Raw genomic sequence first — 13013 nt, forward strand, 5'->3', positions numbered from 1 at the left:
AAACTAAAATTGGTCGAAATTTGTAAAACAGAAATTGGTCATCATGGGATTGGTAAAACTGAAATTGGTCCCTACGCAGTGATTACATTTTTTTTATATTAGAAACTAATCTTTGTTAAATACTTAATCAGATTAAGTGCGTGCCGGTGTCTACCCAACTATTCACTTAATCAATTTAACAATTGATTAGGTGAATAAGCTGCTGGGAATATTCAAGGAGCTCTTCAGTATGTATTTTTTAGATGAATGATATTGAAATTTGATAAACAACGATATAAAAAAATATGATTAGATAAATACTGATAACTGTCGAGTTACTGGCACAGTAGAACTCTTAAGAAAATGCACAACTATTTTTTCCAAAAATATGTTTTTTGAGAAAAAGAAAACTACATTCGAGACATCACAGAAAAAATTACAATGTTCTTCTAAAATGCTTTAAAAATTTTATGATTGTTAAACAATTCAAAATTTTTTTATTGGAAACCACATTTAAAGTAACTTTTTGCATTTATACCTGAATAATGAATCATTTCATGAATGAAGGTTAATTCAAATACATATATAAAATTTCTCCAGGGTCTATTCCATCAGAAATCAATTTACTCGAATTTTTCAAATGATTATGTTTCCACTTTGCGAGAGAATATCCAGACGAGATTTTTCGAAGAAATATTACCCCACAATTTACGCACGCAATAATTCACATGATATAATTAACTTTATTATATATATTTGCTTATTATTATAAGCTTGCCGATATAATCATTTATCAATCAATTATTCATTCTTGTTTCTCTCATCGATAGTGATCAATTATAGGATATGATAGAATGCATATGAAATGAGGAAGCATTGAAAATTACTATATTCATTCTTTCACACATTTTTTTCAAGTTCCTATGACAAACATTTTAGTTCCATAACACTTTCACTCACCACAAGATATTATGGGCCATTCAATGTATTAAAAATTCCTTGTTACCATATTTGTAATGCCAATGTATTAAAAATACATTATGACCATATTCTCGATGACTATGTCCCAAAAATACATTCTCATCACTAATATACACGGAACAGCCGTACATAAAAGCCTTTATTTTAGTATACGCAAAAAAAAACTTTTAGCTCGCAAAAAAGAGGAGTCGGGATTTCCATGCTAGATTAATAATAACTTTTATCTAGGCGTTTCTCACATTGATTTCATTAAGTCACCATTAAACTATTATAAAGTAATATATGTCTAATGTAAGCAATAGAAAAAAGTTATTTCGGAAAATTCACAGAACTGAAGACATTATGACATTTTAAACGAGCTTTACAGTAAATCATTTCAATTGTCTCAGTTGAGTGACATAATAAATGAATTAAATTATTGGTACGTCCTACCACCTGTAAAACATCAAAGTTGAAAATTCCTGTACTAAACTGCAAGTTGCATTTTGAACGTACCAGCCCCTGAATTCAGAACAGACATTATTATTCAGGGTGGGGCAGAACCGATTGAGCAGTTTTGAGGCGAAATAAAAGAGTAATAGAGGTACATAAAGAAGATAGTTTATTTTCTTCGAGGTTAGCATAACATACCATTTAGAATAGTTATGTTTTGAAAACAATATCAGGAAGATGGTGGCCGTTAGCTGCAACACACTGTTGGAGTCGTTCTCGGAGGAGGGAGTAACCGTGACAGTGAATTCCGATCGCTATGCTGCAATGTTGCAAAATTTCTTGCAGCCCATGATGAAAAACATTGTTGAAAATGAAGCATTGGGAGACGTGTGGTTCCACAGGATTGGGCTACAGCTCACACAGCCCGAATGTCACTCAATGTTTTGAAACGCATGTTTCCCGGACGTCTGGTGTCTCTGAGGGTTGATTTACAGTGGCCTGCGAGGTCACCTGATTTGAGCATTTGCGATTTCTTTCTTTGGGGACATCTAAAAGAAAGGGTGTTCAGAAGTCGCCCTCACACCCTACCACAGCTAAGGGAACGGATTGTGGCTGAGGTTATGGCCATACCTCGCCATATGTGTGAATGTGCTGTAGGAAACTTCCGAGAACGGCTCCAACAGTGCGTTGCAGCTAACGACCACTATCTTCCTGAAATTGTTTTCAAAACAAAATTATTCTAAGTGGTATGTTATGCTAACTTCGAGGAAAATAAACTTTCGTCTTTATGTACCTCCATTACTCTTTTATTTTGCCTCAAAACTGCTCAATCGGTTCTGCCCCACCCTGTATATTGTCACATTTACTTCGAAAATTTATTTTCAATATTGCAAATAATATTCTAACGCTGGCAGTTCTTCCAATTAAGCATACATAATATTATTATGTAGTCATAGTGTCGCTGAATTTTTTCTTATTATTGCAGGTTACAATCTAACTTTGATAGCTCCTTGAATATAGTAAAGATACTATTATCTATTATAATATTTCTTTCGATGATACTCTATAGACAATCAGCTATAGTCTAAAATTGCAATTTACTAGAATTCAGCGCAGATATTATTATCTATCATCATACTTGTAATTTATATTCTAACATTGCCATCATACGTAGGTATGGGTTATGTCAAAGAACCCGAACCTGTAAGTTCTAAAAAAGGCTGGGATGTTACAAGATCAACAGCTGTGTTATTTGCACTTCTCTTGATGCTACAAGTGGGATCATTCGCTACATTGCTCCATCTCCTGAATATTAGCAATACTCAGCTCTCTACTGACCACCGAAACCTAGCCGAACAACTTCTACAGTTCGGAAATCAACTTAAAAAGTTAGGTCAACATTGGAAGAAAAATAATCATGCCACGAGCAACATTCAGCACTCAAGTGTAAGCCAGAAAAATTATTTCCAATCCCTACCTGTGACCGATCAATTTGAACCACAACATGATTACTTGATTGAACTTGTGAACGGAAAGAACCAACGCTCTGGCGGCGAGGATGAAGGGGCCAGCCCTCCATATGCTAGAGGAAAATATTTCAGTAATGAAGTCAGACAAAATTCCATGAAGGAAATTGAAATTTTTGGAAGCAGCACAAGAAAACTCAATGTTGGATCCAACAAGGAATCTGAAATGAGCAATTTCAATAATGATCGCTTTAGAGAAAAAACAGTAGCCTTTGAACCAATTGATGGGAAAATGGATATGGGAAAGCACTCAATAGAACAAGAAACTCCAAGAAAAGCTTGGGAAAGCAATGTAATTAATTCAAAGATGACAAACCATTTTAATTCAAATTCGGGATTGCAAACACCGAACCGTAGATCGAATGCCGAAGTACAAATTCATGAAGAAAAATCAGAAGTCCAAGATATTCCGCGCAAAAATTTCAACGGCAGTTTTGAATACGATCGCACCAGCAACCTACATCCGGAAATCATGATGGATTTTATGAATATGAATAAAAAATCACATGCAAAAATTTTAGAATTCAATCAATTAAAAGACGGAGTAGGAAAATCCAATCAGGGGTTTAAAGAAATCTCCAGTGACTTTCAGAGTAACAACGAAGAAAGCGAACCGAAAAATTCACTTTGGTTCGTTTCCCAAGATGACCTGCCAAACGCGAAAAGATTCAACATCAATATCGATGGCCAACTTGTGCAAGATAATTCGCAAAGAAAGCATTCCCCTGAATTTCCTGAAAATCCTAATAAATTAGACATTGGTGTCCAAGAAGGCATTTTAGGAAGTAAAAGAATACTTAAAAGACCTGAACGATCGACGCTGCATTCAAAAATAAGAAGCTTGAGGTCCCTGGACACATACGAGGGTTTCCCTCAAGAAGGCACCGCTAGTGCTACGCGACCCTGGCTTGCCCTCACTGCTCTCAGCGACATCCCTGTGAGTCTTAAATATAATTATATTATGAATTGATTTAAAATATTAGAATAATGTTCTCTTTTTATGTTTTCTTTAGATTTTTTCTCCTGCGCTGTGAGTTAACGTCAGCGACACTTTGGTCACCACACTGCAGATATTGAGTCATGACTCTGTATAAATCACCGCTCGTAACTGAAAATCGTATAATACTGAACAGACCTATTATTTTTGGGTTTCAATTGCCGCATGTTAACTGCAAACATTTTATGATCTTAATAGAAAGTTGTTGTTCTATTTTATTTATAGAATAAATCGATTCTGCAGAAGGCCGGCAAAATAAGTGCGGTGCCGACGTAGTTTTACAGTCATTTGTGCACTGCCAGGCTTCAAGGTTAACTGAAATAAATTCAATAAATTATCTAGTCACGTTGCATGGACTTTATGCTTTCCCCTTACGAGAAAGAACAATGCAACATAATTCTCTTGATTCAATTTCTCGGTTGAAGTTACTACTTCAAATCTCAGAAGCAACAGAGATTATTAAAAATAAATGAATAATTTTCTTTTAGAAATTCTTCTTCTCTGAATTTGTCACAAGTTCAAATTTATTGTCGGCTCAACTCGAACTTTAGGCAAGGCATTCGTTTTAGATTTGTAAGACAATACATTATTTTTATATATCTCATAATAAGCACATAATATTTTAGAATACCTTAATTGTTCATATTATCTACAGTTTGAAAAACGATAACACAGGCAATAATTTCCCCAAATAATCAATTAGTTACAACGCAATGATAGATATATTTCGAGTCAAGATCCCGTTACCTAAATAAATACCTACATTTTTTATTGTTATAATTTTAGGATCATCTAAGCGATGCTATGTGATGTTTTTTATATTACTAGGGTACAATTTTCGCAATATCCTATTTTCAAGATTTTGTAAGAGCGATTTCTTCAGATTTCCTTTGAATGTAACACAACTCAACAACAACACGCTTCAGTAAAGGCCCTCAAGCTACCTCCACTTCCTGTGCACTCTGAGAAATTAGTGAGACTTTGTCCGAATATCGTTGCAACTTTTTTCCTTGAAATGTGTCTCTCTGACACAATTTGGCTCGGCAAAGAAGAGTATGGCATTCGGTTATTCTCGGCTCACGCTGCGGGTTAGAAACTGTTTAGATAAAATGATACATTAACTTTTCTCAGAGTATAATATTGTTGTTAAGACAGAAATTTTTGTATAAACTTTTTTCATACATGAACTTCTCACTTCGCGAAAAAAAAGTAATTTCAGATTTCACCGTCAGAAACATTTTTCCCGTATTTGCCGGACTCTTTCTCGCGAATATTCGCGCGTCTGCCACGTTTACTCAGAGCCAACCATTCGTACTCCCCTCGCCACTTAGCCCCAACCTGTGGACAACTAAAGACTTCCCCACTCTGCAAGTCATTTCTGCAAGTCATTTCTGCAAGTCATTTCTGCAATGCCTCACTCTGCAAGTCATTTCTGCAATGCCTCACTCTGCAAGTCATTTCTGCAACCATTTCTGTAATGCCTCACTCTGCAAGTCATTTCTGCAATGCCTCACGCTGCAAGTCATTTCTGCAATGCCTCACTCTGCAAGTCATTTCTGCAAGCCATTTCTGTAATGCCTCACTCTGCAAGTCATTTCTGCAATGCCTCACGCTGCAAGTCCTTTCTGTACCGCCTCACTCTGCAAGGCATCTCTGTAACGCCTCGTTCTGCAAGGCATCTCTGTAACGCCTCGTTCTGCAAGGCATCTCCGTAATGCCTCACTCTGCAAGGCATCTCTGTAATGCCTCACTCTGCAAGGCATCTCTGTACTGCCTCACTCTGCAAGGCATCTCTGTACTGCCTCACTCTGCAGGCTTCCTCTTCGAGAAGTCACTCAGAAATTCTTCCGCCTGCAGAAAGTCCGCCGCTAACAGGGATCCTTTCCTTTCTTTTTATGGAGCTTAAGCATGACAGAATATTTTTCAGTTTCTTCGTTAGTTGTCACGGTGAGGGAAAATAACGCGCAGTTTTTCAATGGTGGAAGCTTTTCTCGCTTATTCATTATTCAGGATTGCATTTTTCAGTTTCCCCGCTCGCTGGAAGACGAAAATGTAATTTAACTCCAAACTCGTCCCGTTCTGACTCCATAAAAATCTAATTAGGCTCGAGATAAGCCAAGAAACAACTTTTTTCTCATAACTGGAATATATTCTCATTTGTCTCGTGTCGAAATTGATTTTTCAATATGAATTCTGAGTATTTAATAATACTTTTCCCAGAATTTTTCTGTATACAAATGTATATTACTTAATCTGTTGGGATAAAAATTTATAAAAAAATCACCAGTTTTCTTATTAGGATCACAAGGTAAAATTTAATTCAATTATGCAATGAGGTTTATAGCGTTCGCGTAAGGGACGGCGATCCAATAAAATGTCAATGTCAATAAATTAATTTCCATGCCGTGTGAAAAGTTGAAAAAAAGATCCCAATTTCTCATTTTCCGCAGAACGATAGATAATTTCCGCTTTCATAGTGCTTTCTTCCAAGCAATACGTACATAATCTAACTATAAATTCCAGACGAATGTCGAAGGAATATTATATTCCAAAAATACTTGATGAAAAATTATTACTGAACAATTTCAAACTTGAACCCATATACATACATTTTTTTACCTGTATCATTAAAATCGTTCATTGAAACTTAACCTGATATCATGTAATATTTTATAAGGAAAAAAATAACAAATTATTATGAAGAAAAACCACAATAAAGATGTATTAATTAGGATTGTTCCCCAGAAAAATGTGTACAAACGTAAACGTCATAAACCGAGAGGTGAGAACACAATAATAGTAGTTATTATGCTGATAATAATAATTAATGATGATAATAATTGAAAATAATTATGGGAATACATAACAAAGTGATGTGTTCACAATTTCCCAACTGATCAATTGATGAGATACTTTCATTATATTCAATCTGCCGAAGTTCAACCTGAAGTCATGACGTGCAATTTGAACAGTTCAAAATCTACAAAAATAAGGAACATATCTAAGTATGGATAGCTTCACATCCTGAACATTAGACATTTTAAGGTTGATTTTCCCCATGTCTGCAAGATTAACAATATGCGTTTAAAAATTGCATTTTAAAAACAACACTACTAAAGAGGCTGTGTCTCCGATGTTTACACATGTTCAATTAATTTCTTAATTTCTTCTTAAATATTCAAAAAATAGTTTCTTAATTTATGTAATAGAAATTTCTTTTACTTTTTTAGATTATATATTTTGTCAATTGATTCAAGCATTGTCTCCGACTTTACGCAAGTGTACGATATTTCGGATCGATTGGACAGGTAGAAGCGTGCTGAACATCATTTATAAGATTTGCAACAGACAAACAAACAAACAAACAACAGGAAGCAAAGTTAATGAGAAGTGTTGGAAAATAAATAACTCAAATTTAATAATTTTAAACTTTTTTAATTTGCTGTCCTTTGAAATCAACAAAGGAATGATTTTCAAACATCAAAATTCGATCCAACAGGGAATGGTAAAATAAGCTTTAATTAAGTAAAAATGAACGTTTCGTAACAAATTATTCAAATATACGCGTCGGACAACATGTATAGGATAAAATAACTTTGCATCTACAAATTACCTTTTATTCAAAATAACAATTTTGTTTTATATGCAAGCAACAAATCGCTTAAATAAACGCAATTTTTGTTATAATAGTAATGCAATTAGCTCTAGAACTTATTTACAGACAAACTGTGAAACATAATTGGTTATAAAAAACAGTTTAATGTCATTACATTTTTTAAAGCGTATCATCCCGTAACAATGTTAGAACAATGCAAGCTTTCAATAATTTTCTGGCAATGATCAATCAGCCAATCGTTGCTGTTGGAAGCCGACAAATGATAAATAGTATAATCTTCATTTTGAAAATAAATTACGCTAAATCATTACTAAAATATCTATTATCGAAACTAATTCTATTTAGCAAATGCATATCAAATCCAAAATGGATTTTATTGATGCAATATATGGCGAATTCACAGCAGTAACAATTCCGGCCATATTCCATTTCGAATTCACGTTTTTATTCACGATTAATTCGGAATTTAATTACGTTACAACGCTGCGTTGCCATTGGGTGTTGCTCAACGAGATTCATTAAACTAATGGCCTTCCCAACCCATTCGTTGCGTTTTAAAGAATAATATTTCAAATAAACGCTGAAAACATTTTTGTAAATAAATTGCAACAGCGCAGCTCGCAGTTCATATTTTTCCAGAGGTCACGTCGCTGACATCTGAGTCGTTACAGACTGATGTGTTTGTACGAAAAGTGGTGACCTTGTTCCTTTTTGTGGGTCATCCTGACCCAGTTTGGCCCCTGCAAACAATCGGATTAATGCTACGTCCTCTCTCTGCTCGTGCTGTGAGTAAGAAATATTGTTGCATTGTTTGGACTAAATTACCTATTCATTTTCTGAGTTGACAATTTTCCGATCATTTTCTGCTTTACTTCCTGTGTTCCAATATCAAGAAAACTTCACTCAGTTCTCACATTTTTTCTTCATTATTTCGTTCATTAAATAATACTAATTACCATTAAATAAATCGAAATCATTCTGCTAAGGCAAATTAAATTCGATTGAGAAATTATTCGGGATTGGCCACCGCATGTCGCGGGGAATTCACGAGAAGACTTTAATCTAATTTTAAGAATGATTCTGAAATCACGGTACATGTTGAAAATTAAATTTTCAATTAAAATTCTGTTGCATTAAAGAAAAAATCCATCCCAAAGATTATGTAGACGTTTTGAATTTTCAAGCTTTATTGCTAGGTAACTTTAACCGTAAAAATGAACTTTTCCATTGCTAATGCGTTTATTGCAGTTTGGTGACATCTTGGACAGCGATATATCGAATCCACCTCTCCGATCAGGCTTGATGAAAAAAATCTAATATGGAACTAGGGATCAATGGGAGAGTCGGATTTCATTCCAGATTTCGGGCCCCAGAAAAAGACCTTGAAATTTCGGAACCCAGAGCCCGGGGCCCGCTTGAAATTTTGGGTCCATGACCTTGAGCCCGCTTGAAAATTTGTGTCCATGAGCACGGGGCCCGCTGAAAAAAGAAGGGGCCATGAGAACGAGACTAACCTGAAAGTTTGGGTCCATGACCTCAGGCCCAATTTTGTTCCTCGAGCGCGAGACCTGCTTGAAAATTTGGGTCCCGGAATTCGGGACCCGCTTAAAAATTTGGGTCCAGGAGCACTAGACCCGCTTAAAAGTTCGGGTCCCAAATCCCGGGACGCGGTTGAAAGTTCGGGTCCCGGAACCCGTGCTTCAAAGCTTGCCTGTTATCGCCATTTGAATTTCAAAGGAATCACTGATAAGATTTTCATTCGAGTTTCCCATGCAAGAAAAAATCTGAAACTCCGACCTTTTCTCAGCGAATAGAATTACGGCTGAAGCTTACGGGACATTTTTTCCAGCGAGCAGCGCTTAGGCGTCGTAAAGAATAGCCGGTAATGCACAGAACGGCCTGAAAAATATCTTACAAGGTCCTTTGACAGTTCATTTTCTCTTAACTTTGAAGAGAAACAAACACTAGGCGACTAGTAAATGTGAACTGACACGTTAATGGATGAGCTGAAAGCAAGCCCGAGCTGAATTTACGTTAACATAAATTTAATTTTAATACTGGAATAAATTGCAAAGTTGTTGTTCAATTTGCACTTCACACGGTTACATTTAATTTGATATTCAACCTAATAACTGGTAAACAAACTTATGCAAGATTGTGCTCAACGACAGTCATCGATAATTGAAATTTCAGTAATCCTTATAATGTAATATAACTTTATTATAACAAAAAAATTATGAATTTTCACCATCAGCTGTGCACGGCAACTGGCAATCGCGTGCTCTGCGTAATTTCCTATTGAATCTCTGGCTCAGAATGTTTAGCTCAGAGGTTACTGGCTGAAAATGCTTAACTTAGAAGTCTCTATCTGGTTAAAAATTTTTAGTTCCTAGGTCTCTGACTAAGAAGGTTGAGGTCAGATATCTCTGACTCTAAGTGCGTACCTAGAATGTTGCAGACTCAAAATTTTCAGCTTTGTGGTCTCTGGCTCAAATTGTTTAGCTTTGAGGTCCCTGGACCAGAATGTTTAGCTCTGACGTTTCTAGCCCTGAATGTTTAGCTCTGATGTCTCTAATACAGTGTATTTAGTTCCGATGTCTCTGGCCCAGAATGTTCATCTCTGATGTCTCTGGCCCATAATGTTTTGCTCTGATGTTTCTGGCCCAGAATATTTAGCTATATTATGTCTTTGGCTCAGAATGTTTTGCTCTGATGTCACTGGCCAAGAAAGTTTAGTTCTGATATCTTTGGCTTAGAATGTTTAGCTCTGATGCATTTAGCCAAGAAAGTTTAGCTCTGATATCTCTGTCTCAGAATGTTTAGCTCTGATGTCTCTGGCCCAGAATGTTCATCTCTGATGTCTCTGGCCCATAAAGTTTTGCTCTGATGTCTCTGGCCCATAAAGTTTTGCTCTGTTGTCTCCGGCTCAAAATGTTCAGCTCTGATGTTTCCGGCTCGGAATGTTTGGCTCAGCAGGATCTGGCTTAGAATATTTATTCATTATGTCTCTGGCTCAAATATGCCCCATAGGTCAGGCTCTGAATATCCATCTCGTAGGTCACTGACTCAGAATGTTTAGCTCAGCAAAACCTCATTTGACTCTGGCAATCTGGTGCATCAGAGCAGCTGCTTTCTGTGTAATCTTGATGCTCCGCTCTGCGATCAAAGACCAAAAAGTGGGCCCAAAATTACGGAGCTTTGCCTTGATCTTCTATGGGATTGAACTTCAGTGGCGAGGCCTGAAAAGTAAAGCAGCGATCATTGCAGGGCAGCAAGCGAATTAGAGTCGGGAAATGCATCCAGTACTTACACTACTTGCACTACACTAGCATGTAGTGCATGTAATTTCTACTACCTAAGTATCATTTCAAGTGTCATAGGATCGGTATATGTATCATCAAATATCAAGTAAGTATCATTAGAAGATGTCGTTAATATGTATCACTAGCAAGTATCATAAGTAGCATCATTATTAAGTATCATTAGCAAGCATAATTACTAAGTTTCTACAGAAAGTATCGTAAGCATTGTAATTCTTTGGTATAATTGGGGTGGATGCTTATATTATATTATATTATATTATATTATATTATATTATATTATATTATATTATATTATATTATATTATATTATATTATATTATATTATAAATGCCAAATTAACGTGCCAAACTGGGTCAGGATAACATGCATAAGAGCAAAACTTGCATCGATTTTCAAATAATGTCACTCAATTCTCTGAGTGAAGGCAGGGAAATAGTTAAATTGTTAAACGTTAAAAATAATTGTAGCAAAAATAATGGTGATTACTATATCATAAGTAAGTAACTGTTTCTGTAGAACAAACAAAATTTACGGTACATAATTGATCAAAATTCCAACTACTTTAATAAAATTCATAGAACGCTTAGACTTCTGCCCATAAGTCGCTACACTAGGTTTACAGTCTTTCTGGGTCTGCTTGTCCACCAGATCGAAATCAGTCCCTAATCCGCATCTCTTTTCCGACTTAATAGTCGCCTGAGAGTATATGACAAGGGTTGGCCGAGGCGAGTCTTACCGAGATTGCAAGCTGCCCAGAGTCTATCCTTCAAACCCTGAGCCGTAGCGGACATAGAGAAGCTGATTTACGTGCTTCCCGAGCCCCAGACGTCACCTATTGCAAAGTCGAACAGGCGTCTAAATTTTGTTTGGGATTATTCGATCTCACCATCTATATTATTAGAAATCGCTATCTCCATAGCTAAAACTCGTTATCTCTATCGTAGAACTAGTTATCTATATTGTTGGAATTAGTTATTTCTATTGTTAGAATTCATTACCTCAATTAATAGAACTCTTATCTCTATGGTTAAAATTTGAAAACAATGATTATCACGGTCACGTTGAAGAACTTGATATGCATATACAACGTGATATATGCATACACAGTCCAATTTGTTCAAATATATCGCAGATTTTTTTTCATATTGTTGTGGATCTACCTCGTCATTCCGCGGCATTCAAGTCATATAAGTTATTTCAGCTCAGCTCATCAATTACTCGATAAGAGATTAATGCAGAAATTTTATTCTGAATCACTCTAGAGTCTGGAGTGATGGAATTTATTCATAAATTATTAATGATTATTAAATTATTAAATTTTTCATAAATTATTAATGATTATTAAATTATTAAATTATTAAATTAAATTAAATTATTAATGTAATATTACCTGAATCATCCTCATAATGCCGGTTCACGGAGCTTTGAAGTTCTCCGCATTGTGCTGTGTTGTTCCTGCAACACAAAGACAATAGCGGCCGAACAAAGGTGCCTGTGTGCTTACGATGGTGAAGTCGATATATTGCCGTTCGTATATATGATCTGTTATTGTATATTGTTATTCGTAAAGATGACATGTTATCGTATGGTATTATTCGTAAAGATGACATGTTATCGTATGGTATTATTCGTAAAGATGACATGTTATCGTATATTGTTGTTCGTTCAGATGACCTGTTATCGTATATTGTTGTTCGTTTAGATGACCTGTATCGTATATTGTTGTTCATTCAGATGATCTGTTATCGTCTATTGATGGTCGTTGAGAAGAAATGTAAGAGATGAGAAACCAGAGTCCGTTCTTCAAACCCTGAGCCGCAGCAGAAATTGAGCGGCTGATTTACGCGCTCCCCGAGTCCTGGGCGGCGCTCAATACAGATTCGAATTGCTAATGCTTTATTTTTAGCTCATAAGAAAACACTATGCATTAAACGGTGATAATAAAAACAGTGGTGCAACTTCAATCGATAACTTAATATTTTCAGAGAAACTCGACATAATCTGAGCAGTTACTCTCGGATTCATATCATTACTGAACATTTTCCTCGGAATCGTTTTATAGTTAAAAATATCCCCTCTTACCTGTGTCATAACTGAACGTTTTCCCTCTAAATTGTTCTATAGTTCCGTTATATATAATCGTTATAAAGTTTAAAGTA

General features: G+C 35.7%; 1 protein-coding gene across 1 annotated transcript in view; it reads left to right on the forward strand.

Annotated features, from left to right (window-relative positions):
• The first annotated feature begins 2651 nt into the window (after positions 1-2651).
• The window catches only part of LOC108681962, a 31631-nt gene continuing 21269 nt past the window's right edge, over positions 2652-13013 (forward strand). The window contains exon 1 of the mRNA XM_018171045.2: positions 2652-3855. Coding sequence (XP_018026534.2) covers positions 2659-3855 — 1197 coding nt within the window. The 5' untranslated portion in view covers positions 2652-2658. The remainder of the gene's footprint in view (positions 3856-13013) is intronic.

This window comes from Hyalella azteca, unplaced genomic scaffold (genome assembly GCF_000764305.2).
Source record: "Hyalella azteca isolate HAZT.00-mixed unplaced genomic scaffold, Hazt_2.0.2 contig2726, whole genome shotgun sequence".
Taxonomy (NCBI): Eukaryota; Metazoa; Arthropoda; class Malacostraca; order Amphipoda; family Hyalellidae; genus Hyalella; species Hyalella azteca.